The 21,329-nt window shown below is 58.7% G+C and overlaps 1 protein-coding gene across 3 annotated transcripts in view; it reads right to left on the bottom strand.

Annotated features, from left to right (window-relative positions):
• Positions 1–205: 205 nt before the first annotated feature.
• BICD2 (BICD cargo adaptor 2) overlaps positions 206–21,329 on the bottom strand; it is a 56,197-nt gene continuing 35,073 nt past the window's right edge. For 2 of the 3 annotated variants that reach the window (XM_087444819.1, XM_004442731.3), the window contains 5 exons: positions 10,692–10,844; positions 7,671–8,105; positions 6,061–7,068; positions 5,691–5,842; positions 206–4,285 (listed from right to left, as the gene is read on the bottom strand). In XM_087444819.1, coding sequence (XP_087300945.1) covers positions 3,976–4,285; positions 5,691–5,842; positions 6,061–7,068; positions 7,671–8,105; positions 10,692–10,844 — 2,058 coding nt within the window. In that variant the 3' untranslated portion in view covers positions 206–3,975. The remainder of the gene's footprint in view (positions 4,286–5,690; positions 5,843–6,060; positions 7,069–7,670; positions 8,106–10,691; positions 10,845–21,329) is intronic. The other variant, XM_004442732.3, reaches the window with a different exon arrangement.

Here is a 21,329-nt window from a genome sequence, read left to right as displayed (position 1 = left end):
ACACCTGACGCCCATCGAGGGAGGCAGCTCACGCCCCCCCCTCCTGCCCCCCCCCAAGATGGGCCCCAGGCTGCTTCCAGCTCCCACCACCCAGGTCACTGACAGGCTGCTTTTGTTGTTGTTTTAGGCGGTGGAATGATGGTGCACTGCTGGACCCGCAGTCGTTTGTAGCTGGGAGTCCAGAGCAGCCACAGAGAACAAGCCATGTGCTTTCTCTTTATTACTTTTTATTTATTGGTCCTACCAACATGACCCTGGACCCAGGCCCACCGTTCCTACGTGCACTGGCTTTGAAGCCACTGGCGCCATGTCTGTGTTCCAAATGACAACTGATTTCTCCTTCCTATTCTTTTCCATTCTCTGCCTCATTTTCTCAAAATCTGAAGGCATTTTTGTTTGTTTGGGTCTGTGTAGAGGTTCCTTGGCAGGAGAACATGCATATGATCTTAAAATAAAGACAACATTCTGACACTAAGGTGATGCACAGAAAAAAATACAGTACTCAGACATCATTGCAAATAAATACCCCATACAGATGAAGTTATTGTAACTGTAACATTATTTCTTATAAATCAACACTGTAACAGAAGATAAAAATAGGGGTCCCTACAACTAGGAATAAGAAACGCTTATTCCAGGAAACAGAATTCTTTTGTTCTTGCTACTTATATTATTATAATTTGGCCTTTATTTTGGAGGAGGGAACACACTTTTTCTTCTTCCTCTGCGAGTACCAATTTGACCATTTGCACAACCTCACTCAGCAAATCGGACAGGATGCACACCTGGTTTGCTAAGGAGCTTTAGCGAATCCCGTTTCCTGGAATGAGCAGTGATTAGTTACACCAAGCAAGAGAATACATAACGTCTCTTTCTCACATTTGCAAAGAATACCATGGCTAGCCCTCACCCCACCGCATGAGGCAGACAGCGGCCCCCTGCCGCCCTGCTCTTCACAAACGTGGAGTGCTGTTCACACAGCTTGCTTAGCTCGTCCATCCAGTCCGTCTGGTTCCCAGAGCACATTCAAGGGTTGTGTTCACGCTCATCGTCTCAGCCCCTGAAGCTGCACGGTGAAGAATCACTGACTAACAGAATTTTGCACAATTGCTCTTTTCTTCCCCCGTGAAGATGCCCAGGTACAGGTGTGAAGGTGTGTGCTCATTCACACCAACTGATCCACACCAGCCTTCAACATTCCCAACTAGCTCTTCACTCTCTGTCTTCGAGAACGAACTACACTGGGACACTTCCCTGATGAAGGCACTACTGGCAATGATTACTAACAAAAAGGCGTTGAAATAGAACACCCTAAAAATCAATGACTGTAGAATTTTCTAAGTGTACCACAATTTGGCACAACAACCAGAGTAACAAAACAATTCCAATTTGGAATTTCACTGGTACAGTTGTATAAAATTCTGTTAATCGGTCATGCTTCACAATGTCCTAAAACCCAGAAAACTCTGGCATCTGTAGGTAATACTACTCATTTCAATAATTTATCTTTGTTTTCAAGTGCCCGTTACTGTTTAACCAGAGCAAAGGTCAAGTTTTCTTCTTGTTACATTGAACTATTCCTAAGAATAATAATAATACAATATGAAAAGCCCCAGAATTGGAATACCCTGGATTTCTTAATGAACATGGCATTTAAAATCTGTAATTTCAAACATGAACCACAATGCCGTATTATCTAAAAGGCTGCAGAACCACAGTTTAGCCGAGCTCCTTGCCAGGTCGACGACTTCATCTAAACAGCCTAGAGTGACACATCTGTGCCAGGTGCTGATGTGAATCAACACGCTGGGAGCTAAGACGGAGGGCTACAGAACCACGAGACAGACCACGGCATCTGAGACCATCTCTCTGCGAGGGATTAAGGAAGCAAATATAATATCAAAATATCAAAAGTGCACAGGTTGATCAGATAAAAAACGAGTATCTGTAATAGGGAGACCCCAGTGGTGAGTGTTTCTAGCGGGTTCCTAAGCGAGCCTGGCGGTCGCTGTCCAAGTAACTTCTTCGGCGCTTGTACAAACGCCTTTCCAAGCAGCAGCTGGCGGCTTTCTCAACATTAAAGCTTTTTTCCTCTGCCATTATAAACTCGGGGAATGCTATTTTGAAAAGAATTGCAGTGGCACATCCAAAAATGTTTCTAAGTGGACTTTTAGGCTGCCCTTCCTTCCTCTGCGTGGGCCCATGGGAGGGGAGGGGGGCTGCACTGTGACCAGGCCGGCAGCTGAGTCCTCCCGGCAGCTACTCTACAGCTGAAAACGGGAGAAGAAAAGACAGTTAGCAGGGTCCCCCGTCAGACACTAAAGCTCTCGCTGAGCTGTGAGGGCGGGGGCGCGTTAGTCGGCAGCAGAGAAGACCTGCGTGTGTTAGGGGCCACCAGCCCTGAATGCCTCGTGAAGACCCCTTACGAGTTCAGGGAGAAGCTGCGTGCTGGGCTTGGTGAGGAGGGCAGAAGCAGCGCGCGGTGCCAGCAGGCGGCCATGCCCCCAGAAGTCTTGCCTGCAGAGACGCATGGCCTGACCCCTTCTCCAGTGGGAGGGGAGTCCATCCAAGACCCGACGTCCCATCAGCAAAGCCGCCCGGAGCCAGGGACAGGCGCAGCCCGTCCCACATCTCTCCATGCCAGCGGTGTGCCAAACCCAAGGCCGTCTGTATGGCGCCTGGAGTCTCGTGGGACTGAGACACACTCAGGAACCAAGAGGAAGAGTGGAGCAGGGACAGACAGCTGTGTGAGGGAGCAACGCAGACCCCCCTCCGGGCCACGGAGAGACGAGGCAAGAAGCCCTTCAGGGAGAGGACCGCAGCCTCACGCCTGGCGGCACCCAAGGGGTGACAGGGAGGGAAATACCAAGAGAAGTCCTGCTTCCAAACGCGTGACCTCGGATGGCCTGAGGCCAAGCACAGGGTGGGGTGCAGCCTCTGGGGACAGGAGAGGCCCAGGCTGCCTTTCCACCTGCACCACCCCTGGCACCACACCGAGGAGAACCACATTCCTCCTACGGTGACTCCTGGAAACAGCCCTGGGCCCACGCAAGGCTCCTTTCCCACACCGCGCTGGGCTCAGCTACAGCTGTGGGAGTCTGGAGCGATGGAGGCTCAGGCTGGGGATTTCTAGAGCCCCATTTCTTGGGGTCTGAAGCCCCCTAGAGGAGGGCCTGATAATGAGCAGAGGGTGGAGAAACCCACCCCACAAGCTGGGGACACCCTAAGCACAAAAGGACAGGCTTCCTGCGAGGACAGGGGTCCGGCCAGGCACTTGTCTTCCTCACTGGAAACACCCCAGGCCTCAGGCCTGCCGATCTGTCATTGTGCAGGCCACCAGAGCAGCGTGCAGGTCTCAGAAAACAAAGCTGAGGCCGCAGGGCTCTGGTCTCAGGGTGCGCCTGGCTGCAGGCCGCAGGGCTCAGGGCTGCTCTTTCTCTGGGTTTGGGGCAAGCAATTCTGTATTTGTGTCCCGAATACGATTTGCAGTGAGATGCTGCACAAACCACAAAGTAATTCTCTCCGTAAACGGTGCCAGGCGCAGAGCGTCCTCTGAGGCTGCGCCTGGGACTCAGGCCAGAACCTCGAACGCTCTCTCTGGTGCTGGGGCAGCCCGACTACATCAGACACGTGCAGGGAACATGCAAGTTTCAAATCAGGTTCTGCCCCTCCCTGTGGGAGCTGACGACACCCAGACCCCAGGGAGCCATGTTTTCGCAAGAACAGCAGTTCAGACCCCACCCTGACCCCCGCCAAGAGAAGAGCTGCTGTGAAGGGTGGTCCCGAGGGGTGGGAAGCAGACACAAAGCTCGCAGTGTCCAGGTGGAGCGCACGCCGCCTCGGCCAGATCCTGCCCTCCGTGCATTAGTCACGTTAAGAGCAGCCTAGCACCGCGGCCCTGCTGCGGCTGGTTAGTCGAGGTGAAGCGGGCGGGTGACGTGCTGCGGGTTAGCTGCAGCGTGCGGCCCTGCGGCCCTAATCGCAGTAAATGTTATACTTCTCGCTGCAGAGCACCTGGGCAGCCAGCCCTGCGCCCTCGGCCCTGTCGCTGGCACAGGCACAGGTATGACTTACGCTCGGGGTGCTGGGCTTGGCCTTGGGGGTGGCCTTGGTGCGGCCCCGCCGGGTCTGCTCGTGGTCCAGCTCGAGCAACTCCAGCCGCTGGGTCAGCGCCAGCTTCTGCTGGATCGCCATGCGCAGCAGTGAGTTGAGCGTCTTCTTCTCGTCCTCGGCGGCTGCCAGCTGCCGCTGCATCTCATCCAGCTGCGTGATGTACTCATCACACCTGTGGGGACGGGAGACGAGAGCACAGCTGAAGGACCCGGGAGAGCGGGCAGTGTGTGTGATCAAGGCCCCACACCAAGGGCCCAGGCAGGGGACACCTGGGCAGAAGGTGAGGGGACCCCAATCAGGTCACCCTGCTCACTGGGCTGGAAGCAAAGCAGCCGTGTCCCTCGGTGGTTCAGCCTTCTCTGAGAGGGGCTCTCCAAAGCCAGTTTTCACTGAAAGAGTGGATGGCTACCCCTCAAGGCCTCCCGGTGGCCCAGGACAGCCGCCTGGAGGTGTGACATCCTGGCTCCCAGGGTATAGGGTCAACCCGAGGGCAGGACTCGGTTGTTCCCAGATCACTGGGTGCGCCAGGTAGGTGCTTAGTAAGTCTGTGATGGTGGCAGCCAGACCCTGGGAACAGCGCTTGTGGACGCTGTAAACAGCCCCATTTCGGCATCTACTTCACCGTGACACGTGCCCCCCACCCACGTCTGGGGCTGGGAGAGAGAAATGCCCATCCGCACCCCCACCCGCCGCAGCCCTCTGTCTCCAGGGGCTGAGGGCCGACAGCAAGTTTTAACCCTTGCCCAGAGACAAGCAGGTCTGCGATCTCAGCTCCGTTTGAGAAGTCAGGTCTTTTATGAAACAAGCTGAGAAAGCAAGGATCAACATACCACGTGCTGAGAGACTGACTGAGACCTTTCCCCAGCACTTTGCCCTGGAGGAAAGGAAGCTTCCGGAGAAGCCTGGAACTTTCTTTCCTTGCCCCTCTCCTCCAATGTCGCTGAGAAGAGCGGAGCGCCCAGCACCCCAGCGCAAGGAGCAGGCCCTGAGCTCGGTTCCAACCCCATTTAACCCAGAGCCTCAGCCTCCCACCCTCCAGGAGCACAGGCCTGGACCATCCAGGGCCCGCTCCCCCACGCCTGTCCGACCCAGCCAGCAGAGGGCGCCATGACCCTCTGGATGGCGGAAAGACCCAGACCCAGGCCCCAACGCAGCCTCCAGCTATGCACTTTCCAGGGAGGCTTCCCGGCCATACGCCTGCATCCGACTGACCTTCAGGACTGGAAAGAAGGCCGCTGCCTCCCTATCCCCAACTTGCAGGGTCAGATGGTGTGCACTGTGACCCCACCACCGCTGGGAGAGGAACCTTCCTTCTGAATCTGCAAACTTCCCACCAAGTTCTGCGGGCAAACTCCTGGTCTGTGGGTTACTGGCCCCAGACACAGGTCATGTGACTTGCCGACCCGCGCGCTCCCTCCTCGAGGCTCACGCCTGCAGCCCGGCCACCAGGGACCCACCCTCAGCTCTGCCTCCAGCCCCTCCACCCCACGTGTAAACTCAGAGCCGGGCCATCTGGGGTGTCACCCACAGCAGGGGAGGCTCCGGGGCCACCAGCCGCGACAGGAGCACAGCGGTACCTGGTGGCGAACATGGCGCGCAGCGAGGAGAAGGTGGCCGCGTCCTCCTTGAGGGCCTTGAGCTCGTTGCGCAGCTTCATCATGGTCTCGGTCACCATGGCCTTCTCGTTCTCGTACTTGCTCTTCAGGTTGGCCAGGGCCACCTCGGCCGTCTGGGGGTCAGAGACGTGCAGGGGGCGGTGAGGGGCGCGGAGAGCGTGCGCCTGCCTCAGCGAGGGCCCGGCCCTCGACGCCCCTGCCCCCCCGCAGCCCTGAGGCGAGGGGGCTCCCGCGTCTTTCCTTCAGCAGGAAGCGCAGCAGGGCCGGGGGGCTGGGGAGCGTGAGGAGCCCCGCCGCCCGACCGCCCTGCCGGCCCACGCGCCGCGCGCACCTGCTTGTTGGCCTTGAGCACGGTGCGCAGCGTGGTGATCTGCTCCCGCTTGGTGCTGAGCAGCGACTTGAGCTTGAGGATCTCCCCCATCAGCGCCTCCCGGTCCTTGTCCGCGGCGGGGCCCAGCTCCTGCGAGGCCAGGCGCTGCCGCGACAGCTCCGTGGTGCGGTCCACGGCCGCCTGCAGGTGCCGGATCTGGTCGCGGATGATGGCGATCAGGTTGTAGATGTTCATGGGCTCCCTGCGCGGGTCGCTCAGGGGCGAGGGCAGTGAGGACCCGGGTGAGGGGCTGTTGTCCCCAGCCCCGCTCTCTGTGGTTGGCGGCCCCTTGGGTAGGACGGGTGAGCGGCGCCCGCGGGCCTCAGGGCTACAGCGGCCAGGGCCGGCTGGGCCCTCGCGGTAGTAGTCCAGCACGACGCGGGTGGGCGTCTCGTTGTTGCACATGCAGACGTGGTGGTAGAGGCTGGCCAGCTCCTCGCTGAAGGCCACCAGCTCGTCCTGGGCCGCGCTCAGGCTGCCCTGTGTCTCGCCTGCAACGTCGCTCACCTTCTTCAGCTCTGTCTGCAGCCGGGCCAGCAGCTCGCGGTCCTGGCGGCTGGCCTTCTCCAGCAGGGAGACTTTCTCACTGAGCGCCTGGCTCTCAGCCTCGTGCCGGCCCTTCTCCTCGGCACGCTGGGCCTCGCTGGCCTCTTGCGCGCTGCGCAGGGCCTTCAGCTGCTCCCGGAGCTCGCTGGCCTCCGCCAAGGCCCCGCGGTACTTGCAGGCCAAGATCTCGGGCCCGTTGATGTCCACCTCATAGTAGTCGCCGTCCTCACGGCTGTCGTGCTCCTTCTCACTGTCCAGGGCCGCCCGCCGCTCCTTGCCGGCCTGCAGGCGCCGCAGAGCGCTCAGGTTCTCCGTGAGGCGGCTCACCTCCTCGTGCTGCTCCGACAGGGCCCCCCGCGCCTGCTCCAGCTGCTTCTGCGTGTCCTGCAGTGTCGCCAGCAGGCCCACCTTCTCCCGCTCCATCTGCAAAGGCACAGGAAGGGCCCGTCAACAGCGTGCAGGGGCCCACGCCCGGACAGACCCAGCAGTGACCCTGCCCGTGCCATGGCTGTTACCCTGCTGGCCTGTGACACGTCCAGGCGGGGGTGTCACGTGTGGGGCCATGATGAGTCCTTCCCCTGCCCAGAGGCTTGGGGGGCTCGGCGGGCCCTCTTTAGGATGCACAGCGAACTGAGGGGCCGCAGTGCAGACCCTGGGATTCCATTCAACCGGGGGCAGGAAACCCTGACGTGCTGCATCCATAGGACACGGCATAGGAGACTGCACGTGGGCACCGCAGAGGGACATGAGAACCTCCGGTGATGCCAGAACTTCAATCTCGTAACCAGGAATCTACTTCTCTGGGCACCTTCCACCTGCAACACTGCAGGTCCACTTACGGTAACAACGTGGAATTTAAAATAAACGTAGGTACAAAGAGGTGTGTAACATCAACAAAGTGTCAGACAAGCAGCGTCCTGTGGCCAGCAGGTCTGGCCAAAACCATGAGGGGACGGGAGTGGAGGCCCGGAGCTGTGAGGAGACCTGGCTGGGGGGGGGAATCCCCGTGCCACCCACCCGCTCACCTGCAACAGCTGCTGCGTTAGCTTCTGGATCTCGGAGATGTTGAGCTCGCTGAGGAGGTCAGACACGAGGCTGGAGGACGGCGGGGTGAGGCCGTCTTTGGCGGGCGTGGAGGTCTTGTTGTCCAGCGGCAGCTTTGCCAGCGCACCGTGCTCGAAACCGTTGGCAAGGGCCTCGGCGTCGTCGCTGAGCTTGAGGCCATCCAGGGAGACGTGCAGGTGGCTGGTGTACAGCGAGTCGTTGATGCTCATGTAGTGCGACAGCTCCTTGCGCAGGCTGTTCTTCTGCTCGCGCTCCGTCTTCAGCGTCTCCAGCGCCTCCTCCAGCTGCCGCTCCGAGATCTCCTTGAGCCGGATGGCATCCTCCAGCTGGCTGTTAAGGTACTCGGTCTCCTCCTCCAGACGCTTGATCTCATGCTTGAGGCCCTCAAACTCCACCTGAGAAAGAGAGGTCAACACTCGTCCATGCCCGCACCACTGGGAGGAAGCCCAGCGCACAGACTCCACGGCCAGGAGCGTGTGGATGCTAGGAGGCTCCGCACACGTGGTGCACACAGGAAACGCTCAGCCCACGTCTGAGACACGTGTGCACATGGTGTGAGCAGCGCAGGAGGTGTGAGATCTGCTCAGGGCCGGCGACGCCGTGGAAATCAGAACAAAGACATCCACACTGCAGATCTGTTAGGTTACTTAAAATGTTACCAAGTGTATACTGATTTTAAATTCTACAAGACTACTTAATTAACATTAAGTTGATTAGATATTTTAAGATACACAAAATACATATCTAGATGTGTGCTACGACTGTTATGCCTGCTCACATCTCAGCACGAGGGACTAGACTCCACTGAGAGGGCTATGCAGCAGCGGCTCAAGGCACCCAGGCCCGGGGAGCCCTGGCCAAGTGGGAAGGGCACGAGCTGCACCAACGGAAACCATATGTACAGGCACACGAGGTGGAGCAGACAGAAACCATATGTACAGGCACACGAGGTGGAGCAGACAGAAACCATATGTACAGGCACACGAGGTGGAGCAGACAGAAACCATATGTACAGGCACACGAGGTGGAGCAGACAGAAACCATATGTACAGGCACACGAGGTGGAGCAGACAGAAACCATATGTACAGGCACACGAGGTGGAGCAGACAGAAACCATATGTACAGGCACACGAGGTGGAGCAGACAGAAACCATATGTACAGGCACACGAGGTGGAGCAGACGACAGAAACCATATGTACAGGCACACGAGGTGGAGCAGACAGAAACCATATGTACAGGCACACGAGGTGGAGCAGACAGAAACCATATGTACAGGCACACGAGGTGGAGCAGACAGAAACCATATGTACAGGCACACGAGGTGGAGCAGACAGAAACCATATGTACAGGCACACGAGGTGGAGCAGACAGAAACCATATGTACAGGCACACGAGGTGGAGCAGACAGAAACCATATGTACAGGCACACGAGGTGGAGCGGACAGAAACCATATGTACAGGCACACGAGGTGGAGCGGACAGAAACCATATGTACAGGCACACGAGGTGGAGCGGACAGAAACCATATGTACAGGCACACGAGGTGGAGCGGACAGAAACCATATGTACAGGCACACGAGGTGGAGCGGACAGAAACCATATGTACAGGCACACGAGGTGGAGCGGACAGAAACCATATGTACAGGCACACGAGGTGGAGCAGACAGAAACCATATGTACAGGCACACGAGGTGGAGCAGACAGAAACCATATGTACAGGCACACGAGGTGGAGCAGACAGAAACCATATGTACAGGCACACGAGGTGGAGCAGACGACAGAAACCATATGTACAGGCACACGAGGTGGAGCAGACAGAAACCATATGTACAGGCACACGAGGTGGAGCAGACGACAGAAACCATATGTATAGGCACACGAGGTGGAGCAGACAGAAACCATATGTACAGGCACACGAGGTGGAGCAGACAGAAACCGATGCTTGATGTGGGGGCTCAGCGTCTATAGGCAATTTTTAAAAACGCTTCCATTATTCTGTAATATCTGTGCAAGAAATAAGGAACAAACGACTCAGAGGCAGGACCGAGCGGATCTCTGTGGGTTGCAGCCCAGGGAGGGGGCCAGACTCCACCACACGCTACCCAGGGCTGGGTCTCCCGCTCCTCAGGACACTGTGTGTGACCGCTGACAGCACAGCACCACAGCAGGCCTGCGTTCCAGGAGACCCGCTCCCTGCTGTCTCTGCAAACACACAGACTCTGTTGTTGGCAAAACACGTGGGCCCACGCTTCCTCACGCGACATTTCAGCACCCAGGTCCCTGAGGTCTGGGTTCCTGGGAGAAAGGTCCCCCGTCCCCACTCTGCAGACCTGTGGCTCTTGGAGAGAGAGGTGGCAAGAGCAGGCCTTGAGAAGGTAGGAGTGCCCAGGACCAGCTACGTGTCCTGTCAAGGTGGAGGTGACCCCCCCCGTTCCACTGTTGCTGGGGTTACTCAGGGGCAGACGATAATAGCTCGGACGTTACCATACTGCTCCTCACAGCCCACCTGGTGTCACCCACAGGGTCACCCCAAGGCCCAGGACCACACGGGGAGCAAAGGGGCTGGCACATCTGAAACAGTGGGAGGGATGGACGCCGACAGCTCCAGGGCCCCACAGGGCATGGGGCTGTCTCGGACCTCCCATCGGCACCTGAAGGGGACACAGCTGGACACCCAGCCCCTGAGGATTTTTGGTGTCACCTTTTTATCACCTCCTGTATTTTTTTCCATTTCTACTGGCCAGGACGCCTTGCCCAGGCCAACGGTCAGCCAATACTACAGCCAGAGGCCTTGTTTTTGTGGTCTTGCAAGGGCCAGGCCCTGCTGTCACTCTCTTGGTCCACAGCAGCACGTGGCCCTGGGCTCGGGGGCATGAAGGAGGCACGGGGACACCTTCTGACCATGGAGATGGCAAAGTGAGGGGAGTGAGGGCTGTGGCCCAGAGCCAACCCACCTGCCCGCCCGGCCCAGACACCCACCTGGTTCTGCCTGAGCACAGACACCTGCTTCTGCAGGCTGATGTTCTCCTCCTCCAGCTCTGAGTAGTCCTGCAGCAGGCGGGCCTCCCGGAACTTGTACTCCTTGATGTCATCCCGCAGCCGGCCACGCTGGATCTCCACGTTCTGGTTGATCTGGCGGGAGGCAGGCGGGTGAGCGGGCAGTGAGCAGCCTGCCCCAGCTCGCCCCACCACCCCTGGGGCACAGGGGGCTCAGCGTGGCCAGGCCCACCGTGACGGCTACAGGCCCACTGCGGCGCCCAGCGCAGCTGTCCGGAGGGGAGCCCAAGCCCCGGGCAGTGCGGTGTGGGGGTGAACAGCAAAGGGTCTCTGCCTGCTCTGACCCTCGGTTTCTTCATCTGTAACACAGGGTTGGAAGGAGTTCCTCCCTGACGCGCTGCTGGGGGGATGTGCGGTGGTGCAGCAGCGCAAACAGTCTGTAGCTGATCTAACAGCTCAGTGCAGTGACCACCCGACCTCCTCAGCGCACCCCCGAGAAAGAAAAATACGTCCACACAGAAACCTGTACACAGATGCTCAGACAGCACCACTCACAACAGCCGAAGGTGGAAACAACCCACTGTCCACCACCTGCTGAACGGATAACAACACGTGCTACTTTCACACCCGGGTGTTACTCAGCCATGACGAGGAGTGACGTACTGACACGCTGTAACACGCGCAATCCTTGAAAACACCGTTGAGTAAAAGGACCCAGATGCAAGAGGCCATGTGTTGTATGATTCCACTGATCTGAGTGTCCAGATCAAGCGGAGCCAGAGACAGAAGGCAGATCAGCGGTTGCTGGGGGTGATGGAGAGGGACTGCTAAGGGGTTTCTTTTTTGGAGTGAGAACATGTTCTAAAATTGATTTGGGATGGTGCATAAATCTGAATATACTAAAACCCACTGAATTGTACACTTTAAGTGGGTGAGCTGTAAAGGATGTGAATTCTCTCAATAAAGCCATTAAAAAATAGTTCCTGGGGGGGCCGGCCCGGTGGTGCAGCAGTTAAGTGCGCGCGCTCTGCCGCAGCGGCCCGAGGGTTCGCACATTCGGATTCCAGGTGCGCACTGACACACTGCTTGTCAGGCCATGCTGTGGCGGCGTCCCATATGAAGTAGAGGAAGATGGACAGGGATGTTAGCTCAAGGCCAGTCTTCCTCAGCAAAAGGAGGAGGATTGGCATCGGATGTTAGCTCAGGGCTGATCTTCCTCACCAAAAAAATAAAAAATAAAAAAAATAAATAAAAGCTCCTGGGGCCGGCCCAGCCGTATAGTGGTTAAGTTTGAGCACTCCACTCCGGCGGCCCGGGCTTTGTGGGTTCAGATCCTGGGTGCGGACCTACACACTGCTCATCAAGCCATGCTGTGGTGGCATCCCATATACAAAATCAGCACAGATGTTAGCTCAGCGACAATCTTCCTCAAGCAAAAAACAGAGGAAGATTGGCAACAGAGGTTAGCTCTGGGCCAATCTTCCTCACCAAAAAAAAAGTTCCTGCCTCCGAGTTGCCCTGAGGATCCAGACATCACACAGCGTGAGGCAGGCGTAGATGTGGCGTGCACTGTGCAACCAAGACTGTTGGGAATTCTCCACCTGCTGCTGCCACACACTGTGTGTGGGACCTGGGTCCCTCGGCCTCCATCCTTGCGACATTCCGGGGCCATCCTGTATGTACAGGATATTTATTTAGTGGCTCCTTGACCCCTGTCCACCTGACACAGCCCTCCCCCGCTGTGACAACTGAAACTCTCCACACACGGCCAACGCCCCTTGGAGGCAGAATCGCCCCTAGACAAATTCCATCTCCCTGCATGTCCTCTGTTCCCACCACTCCAAGTGGCCTCGCACATATCTGCAAAGGTCTGGCGCCCCCAGGCCCACGCCCCCCAACCCAGACCCTCAGCTAGAAGTGCCGTCACCAGCTGGCCCCACGGCCCGCTCTGCCCTCTCCCAGCAAGCTGCCCCTCCATGGTGCCAGGGTTTCTTGGGATCGCATCCACGCAGACACGAGTCCAGGATTCCATGCAAGTCCACACAAAACAGTAAGGCTGGAACGGTAAAACGGAAAAAGAAAAGCAAAGGGGCGGTCGCCATGTACAGCCAGCACACCAGACACACGCTTCCTGCCTGAACCTCCAGCACGTGGACTCACGCGGCCCCTCATTGAGTGGCCTGGGAGGTGCTCGAGAGCCAACACCAGAGGAGACAGACGCCAAGTTACCAACTGGAGGAAAGGAAGGCCCCCAGGAAAGCAGGGCTCCCGAGAAACAGGCACAAGGCCGTGCGAGGAAACACTCGCTTCCACTTATCTAAGAGGCAGCCGGAACCTCCAACAACATTCTGCCCACAACCTGGCTCTGCTACCTCCTTCAGTTATCGCCCCCCCGATTGTGAGGGTTAGTTTTAGTGTCAACTGGGCTAGGCCGCAGCACCCAGATATTTGGTCAAACACCAATCTAGATGTCATCATGCAGGTATTTTTTAGATGAGATTAACATTTAAATCAGCAGACTTGGAGTAAAGCAGACTGCTCTCCACAATATGGGTAGGCCCCATCAATTAGTTGAAGGCTTTAAAAAAAAGACTAGAATTCTCAGGAAGAAGGAATTCTGCCTCCACACAGCCTTTAGACTTGAGATGCAATATCGACTCTTCCCTGGGTCTCCAGCCAGCTGGCCCACCCTGCAGATTTTGGACCTGCCAGGCCCTATAATCATGGAGCCAATTCCTTACCAGAAATCTCTTTCTCTCTCTCCACACACACAGACTCACACACACCCTCATCACACACACCCCCTCCATCACTCACACACACACTACTGGCCTGCCTCTCTGAAGAGCCCTCACTAACACAGTGACTGATACGTAAGAACATGACCATGTGCTTGTTGCACCACTGTGGGAAGGCAAGCTGGGCGCTCCCCACCAGCAGCTCAGCCCAACACACCTGTTGTGAGCACCTGCCCACTGAGCGTGGAAGGACACAGGAGGTGACACACAGAGGGGGCGGGGTTGGCCATGAGCAAGTTACATTCCTGTCCCTGTAAATGGGCTTTATTTAAAAGTCAACAACTCTCCTCAGAAAGTGGCCCTGAAGTGGACGGAAAGAGGACAGAGGGAGACAAGGGCACAGGCCAGGCTGACTGCCCAGGGTGGAGCCCTCTGCTCCCCTGACCCAGTGTGCCCAGGCTGCACCCAGGAACCTCTGCTGAGCTGAACCCACACACAGCTTTCCTGCATGGGGGTCGTCTTTGTTCTTTATTGAGACGTAACTACACACCGTAAGATCCACTTGCTGGGCCGACCCCATGGCTTAGTGGTTAAGTGTGCACGCTCCGATACTGGTGGCCCGGGTTCGGATCCTGGGCGCGCACCGACGCACCACTTCTCCGGCCATGCTGAGGCCGCATCCCACATACAGCAACTAGAAGGATGTGCAGCTATGACATACAACTATCTACTGGGGCTTTGGGGGAAAAGAGGAGGAGGATTGGCAATAGATGTTAGCTCAGGGCTGATCTTCCTCACACACACAAAAAAAGGATCCATTTGCTGAAAGTGTACAATTCAGTGGTTTTAGTTTATTTGGAGTTGTGCACCATTATCTAGTTCCACGTTTTCATCACCCTAAAAAGAAACCGCACACCAAGCCACACCCACCAACCTGCTCTCAGTCTCTGGATGTTCACAGAAACGGACCTAGACGATGCGTGGAGTCTGCCTGCTCCAGGAAGCTTCCGCTGGTACCGTCTCTGCATGGGCACTGTGCTCAGCGCCTGACCACGCCAAAGGGCACCCCCTGCTCCTTCACTAGTGGGCGCTGCTCTGGGCTCTGTCTTGTTCCCTGAAGCTCCCTAAAGTTGCACACGGACGACACGCATGTCACCAGCTGGCGTCAGACGCCACGGAGGAAGGCCCTGAGGAGGTGGGGAGGGGTGCCGCACTGAAGTCAGGGCTGGAGTCTGGACCGCAGAGCAGCCAGCTCCTTGTGCCACAGAAGGCCCATCGCTGCGCAGCCGGGGCCGAGGCGCGGGGAGGGCGAGTGCCCGCACAGGAGCAGCCAGCAGCTGGTCTGCTTTCCCTCGGGGGAAAGGACGTGCTCAGCCAGGAGGCCACAGCCCGAGCCCAGCCCTGCCAGAGCCATAGAGCCCGCATAGGGAGAAGGTGCTGAGGAGGCAGAGACTGGGGCGATGCAGCCACAAGACAAGAAACGCCAAGGCTGCTAGCACCAGCAGCTGGAGAGGCTCCACAGGGAGGACTGCCCTGCCGCCACCTTCGCTGCAGACGTAAACTCTAAAAGGAGGAACTTCTGTCGTTTGAAGCTAGCAGTCAGTGGCAATTTGTTATGGCAGCCCAAGAAAACAAACACCGGATTAGCACGAGGAAGGAGGTGCTACTGTGACAAACACCTGAAAATGTGGACGTGGATGTGGCGCAGAGCGGGGACGGCCAGGGGCTGGGAGAGTTTTGAGGATCACGACAGAACTGTCTCTGGTGATTCTGGGGAGGCTCAGGGGAGTGAGGAGAGCCGCAGAGAGAGCCACCCTTGTCTCAGGAAAGAACACGGGGAGGGGACGTGAGATAAAGGTGCTCCCGCTGAGGCCCTGGGGGGTGAGAGACCAAGAAAAGGTGGCCTTGTCGTGAAGCGGCAGAAACCTGGCTGAGCTGGACGCCTGGCTGAGATGTTCACGCAGAGCATTGAAGGTGCAGCCTGGTTTCTCCTTGCTGCTTATAATAAAACGTGAGAGGAGAAATTGAGTAGAGAACTGCTAAGCGAAAAAGAACCAGAACTTGAAGATCTGGAAAATTCTCAGCTTGTCCTTACTGTAAAAGGTGAGGAAGCATGTCCTGAGAGTGCCAAGGGTGTGGCTCACAGCCCAGTCACAGGCCCACTCTTCCGGGGTTCCAGGAGGTGGAGCACGAAGCCTCCAAGACAGTTCTCAGGCCTTGAGAGCAGGGCACCCCCTCGGCTGGGCTTCGCACAGTTGGGCCTGCGGTCCTTTATGCCTTCCCCTCTCTCTCTTCTGGAATGAGAACGTCTCTCTTCTGCCTGTCCCACCACTGTATTCTGTAAGCAGACAGTCTGCACAGGGAGGAATTTTACCCCAGGACAACGAGCCCCGAGTCTCAGCCCTCCTGATTCAGAGGATTTACATGAGATCTGGGACTCAGTCTACGCTGGAATGGGCTAAGACTTTTGGGGATGTTAGGATGAGGTGAATATACTTTGCACATGGGAAGGATATGACTTTTGGGGGCCAGAGGGTTGACTGTTATGGGTTTAACTGTGTTCCCCAAAAAGATACGCTGAACTGCTAACCCGGGAACCTGTTAAGGGGAACTTATTTGGAAATAGGGCCTTTGCAGACACAGTTGAGGGGGATTAGGGTGGGCTCAATGCAATGACTGGCGTCCTTAGAAGAGGGAGAGCTGGAGAGACAGACACCCAAGAGAAGGCCCTGGGAAGATGGAGGCAGAGACTGTACTGATGCATCTGGAACACGAGGTCGGCCAGCAGCCACCAGGAGCTGGCAGAGGCAGGGGATGGACGCCCCCGCAGAGCCTCCAGAAGAAACCAACCTCCTGACACCTTGACTTTGGGCTTCTGACCTCCTGAACCGCGAGAGAATGAATTTCTGTTGTCTTAAACCCCCAGGTTACAGTAATTTGTTACGGCAGCCATGGGAAACGAACACAGACTTTGGACTTGCCCCCATGGAAGTTGGGGTCAGGTAGGGGGAGAGCCCAGAGCACCTGGACAGAGGGAATGGGAGTGCGGCGCCCACCTGGGAGAACGAGAGGATGGATGAGGCCCCAGCGTATCAGCACCACACACCAGGCACCCACTTCCTGTGGGGAGGGTGCTGGGGTCACCCACCCTTGAAAGCTGCCAAAGGGCAGGGGATGTGACCCCAGACAGCCTCACTTGGTGCCTCTGCCCTCGGGGGGTGGCCTCGCCCCCTCAGGGACCCCCACCTGGAGAGGCGGCAACTGGCTGTGGTGAAGGCTATCACAGCTCAGACGGGTTCAGGCAGGGGTGGGGCTGCTGAGAGGACACAGGAGGCAGTGACTCAGCCCTGCCTACTCAAGGAGGGGCCAGGCAGGGTGCCTGGGAAGCAAACACCCAGCCTGGTCGCCACACCTCGGCTCACCTGGCAGGGCCTCCGCTCTGCTCTGAAGACAGCAGTGAGGGTACCTGGTGGGGAAGCTGCGACCTTTGTGTGCACCCAACCGACACAGCATCTGGCCCTGCTACAGGTCACAGAGGCGGCCCTCACCAGCCAGTCTGCCCAACTACTCCTCCCACCTCCAGTCAACCGGGAGATGCTCACATAAGTAGCTTTGCTCTCTGTCTGTCTTGTCCCGCCCCTCACTGGCTCCCACTGCTCCCAGCATGCTGTGCCGAGAGTCCCTCCTTGCCTGCTGAGCCCCTACCCCACCGCCTCCTGCTGCCCCACAGGGAGCCTCTGCGCTCTCCGTGAACGCACACGCGGGGGCTTGCTCACCCTCTGCCAGGGACGCCTGGCCACCTCCTCCCTAAGTCACATGGCTTGGAGTGCAGGAGGTGCTCAAACGCATGCGCATGCCCCGACACAGCCACCTGGCAAGGCGGAAGGCCGGGGGGAGGCTCTGAAACCACAAGCTCCCCACAGCTGTGCGCATCAAGACCAGCAGACCCGGAAGGCCCTCCAGGCTGCGAAAAGACAGACTTGCGCAGCTTCCCTGTGGCTGAGGCAGACTCGACCTCCCCAACTCAGGACAGGGCGAATGTGCCCTTGGTGGGGCCCGTGGGGTCTCCAGAGCCCCAGGAGTCCTGTCCTGCCTCGCCCCATCGCCAGGTCCTGAGCACAGGCTCCTGTCGTAGGCACCGGGGCTGACAGAGGGCGTGCAGGACCCCCTGAGGGCAGTGAGGTGAGGCACCCTGGTCACAAGCTGCCCTGGGACAAGACGCGGCAGGTGAGGGGTGAGGGCGCCGTCGCTGATGCTGCAGGACCCAAACACCGTGTGTGGTTGCCATGACGACGGAGCGTCCACCCCTCACCACAGGCGGGGCACATGCCCAGCACCCGCCCAACCACCAAGCGCTCAGGCAAGCTCTGACTGGCCCTCGTGGGGTTTGGTTTCCCTAGGTGAGCCTGTCGACATAGCCCTGATGATGGGCAGCGACAGCAGACACAGGAGGCCTGCCAAGAGGGCACAGGCCAGACGGAGAAGGTGGGTGCATGGGGTCCCATCTCAGCTCCCCCTTCTGTGGGACCCCGGGACCTCAGAATGAGGTGACTACAGTGCCAGCCTTGGGGGCCCAGCAGGCACCTGACGGGGTCAATCGCCCTCTCATGTGCCTCTCAGAGCGCCGACCCCGTCCACCCAGCACACTCACGCCTCGGCCCTCCTGGAGCCCTGAGGGGTGTGGGGCAGACACTTCCCTTCGACAGGAAACCATGCAGAGGCCCACGGAGGAACATGCAGATGGGACTCACACCAGAGGGGACGGCTGTCCTCAGACCACAGACAAGTGGCTCTAGGTCAGGAGGTCCCGGCAGGTCACGGGGGCAGGACCCAGGCCAAGTCAGGCCCTTGTCCTTCCAGCCAGGCCTCCGTCCACTCTGCCAGTCCACCCCCAGAGGGACCAAGGCCCACAGTGGGGGGACTCCCTGCCCGGAATGTTCTGGAGCAGCAATGTGACACTCTGGGTCATGGAGTCCTGCAGCCTGGGCTGTGGCCACAGGGACTGTGGCAGGGGGAGCAGGGAGCAAGGAGACAAGGGACAGGAGAGCGCGTCAGGGGAGGGAACCTGGGGACCAGCGACGACCACTCAAGTCAGATGGCACAGTGATGTGCGGCAGGGGCAGCGATCCCATGGGTGGGGGCTCTCTCCTCTTGGCCCCGTGGGCCTGGGCCCCGCTGCACCTCCCGTCACCCTTCTTCCACTGGGTTCAGGGAGGTGTCTGCCCAGGATGGACCCTCTGCCCCAAGACAGACGCTGAAGCTGGTCTGACCAGAGTCCCGGGATGGGCCAGGCAGTGCAGATTCTGCAGGGCAGTGGAAGGTTCCAGAGCTCAGCTGTGTGCAAACTGCAGGCATGAGGCATGCAGGACTGGTCACACGTCATTAAAATTAGGTGAATGTAATAAACTAGAATTCAGCTCCTAGGAAGCCCTGGTGCCCATGGCTGCAACTGTGGGCGCAGGCCAGGTCTAAGAGGGAGCAGGACGGGGGGAACCTTCTCCTGGGGATCCTGAGGGTCTGGGGAACCCCAAATGTGCCAGGGCAGTGAGTGTTTCTCATGTGTAATTTCAGAGGCAGGTGGTGAAGTGAGCTCACCCTGTGCAGGCTGCCCAGGCAGGGGTGTCCACCCTGCCTCCTGCGGTCCCTCCCTCGCTGACTCCCCTGATCTCCTGGGGGATGCTGGATGTCCCCCCGAGTGAGTCAGGTCCGGCCCTGCTCCCCAGGAGAAACATGTGCTTCCAGTGGGGTCCGTTACCTTGGGACCCATCCAGGACCCCCCCAGCTCCTCTTCCCACTGCGGGACCCCATCCCTGCTGCCTCCTCTAGACACCTGGGTCTCCTCCTCTTGCCTCCAGGCTGTCCACCCATGTGACAGTCCCTGCCTCTCCCTCCCCCAGCTCCAAACCCGGGTGTCTTGCCCCAGCTCATCCACCCCACGCGCAGAGCTTGCCGGGCACTGCTGCTCTGGACCCACCAGCTGCCTCAGTGGACACCAGACACTCAGCCTCCTCCCAGCAGGCTCCTGGTAGCCCAGATGCCACCAGGCAGGAAACAAGCCCTTTCCTGGCTCCTGGGCTGGGCGAGGGAGGGAACTTCTGCTGTGACATCTCTGTCACTCACACCTGGGCCTGTAGAGGGCCTGAGGCACACAGGCTCCATCTGGACAGCAAGACCAGGACCCACCAGGACATGGGGCCAGGGTCCCCCAGGACATGGGGCCAGGGTCCCCCAGGACGGGGAGGACTGGATCCCCCCGGACACGGAGGGCAGGGTCTCCCAAGACAGGGAGGGCAGGGTCCACCAGGACAGCAAGGGCGGAGTCACAGCGGACCAATCACCCTGTCCTGGTGGAGCCTGTTCTTCCTAATCTGACTGCCTCCAGCTGGCTCCCTGGGACTCCACTTCTCCATCTGCAAAATGGGGCCCAAGGCCACGTCCAGGACAGAAGCTGGCCAGGCTTGTCCACACACAATGCAGAAGTCAGAGGTCAGGACCCCAGAGCTACTGGCCCAGTGACCTCAGGAACATGGCAAAACCTCCTGCACTTTTGTTTCCCCACCTGTGAGATGAGGGAAGCAACCGGATGTCCACAGGGTCACCGAGGGGATGTTACGGGGCAGCCAGAACTGTCCCACATGCTGAGCATGTTTGTTACAGGGGCCACATGACAAAGGGTCTACCTGGAGAGGTGGGCATGGGGGGATGAACACCTGAGCTGGTCGTCATAGAGAAGGACACCAGTGGGTCAGAGGGCACAGCACTGCAGAGCACATCAGTCACTGACCGTGGATGGTGGCAGGACTGGGCCCCGGGACGCAAACACCTTCCTCATGGAAGGGGCGTCTCCTGACGCAACCCCGCATGGCCTGCGTGGCCGGGTCACTCCAAGGCAGGCATGGGCTGGTACTTGTCGAGGACAGTGCCTGGCATCATGTCCATGTGGTCCAAGCTCCTCAGCCAGGCTGGAGCCTCGGGCATGAGCCTCATGGTGGGGAGACAGCCAGGCCAGAGGCCACGGAGGAGCTGGGCAGCTCAGGCAGAAGTGCCAGGGCCAGGACCGGCAGAAGAGCAACAGGGACAAACGGAGCTGGTGATGGTGGGGTCACTGACTAGGGCTCTGGTCCAAGCAGGTGACAGTGGGGCACCTCCACCCCAACCAGGAACCCGGGATGGCTCCACGCGGCCCATCCCACAGTGACCCCCAAGGGGACAGGTGGCGCCGCACTGGTGGGGCGGGGAGTGGCAGGCTTCCTCCTGCCGCACTGACAAGACCAGCAGGAACCCTGGCCCCACCAGACCTGCTCTTCTCTCACGGCGTGTGGGACAGGCTGAGCTCATTTCCGGATGCCCAAACCAGGAGTCAGCAGGTCCCTGGCGCTCTCCTGACAGCCTGGCACAGGCCCTCCCACAAGAGGGATGGGGTGGAACGCGCCCAGGCTGGGCAGAGTGCCTGTACCGGCTTTTCTGGAAAAGGGGGCCTGGCCGGCAGCACCAACGGCCTCTCCTGCCCGCCCTGACCAGAGCGATCCCATGGGAGGAAACAAGATCACGCACTCCGGCTCCAGGCCTCTGAGGGCTGTCTACCACCCGGAACCAAGCCAAGCTCCTCTAAGGCCACAGGCTGACCCCAAACCTGGTGTGTGTGCATGTGTGTGCATGCGCACGCGTGCATGTGTGTGTCCTGCTGCTGCCGGCCCTGAGGCTCTGCCCCAAACCTCACCAGTATCCCCTCCCAGCCCTGTGGGACCAGGACCACACACCCTCCCGCCTAAGGTGGCGACCTCAGAGCTGCCCACCGTTCAGAACCGTCTACCCGTCTGATCACCTGTCACTGCCCCCCAAGAGAACAGAGGTAGACAGTGGGTCTCCCCACCGCCCAGAA

Source organism: Ceratotherium simum, chromosome 20 (genome assembly GCF_057802395.1).
Source record: "Ceratotherium simum simum isolate JZ-2026a chromosome 20, ASM5780239v1, whole genome shotgun sequence".
Classification (NCBI taxonomy): Eukaryota; Metazoa; Chordata; class Mammalia; order Perissodactyla; family Rhinocerotidae; genus Ceratotherium; species Ceratotherium simum.
Note: the sequence above shows the minus strand (reverse complement) of the source record. Positions and strands in the feature narration are given on the sequence as shown.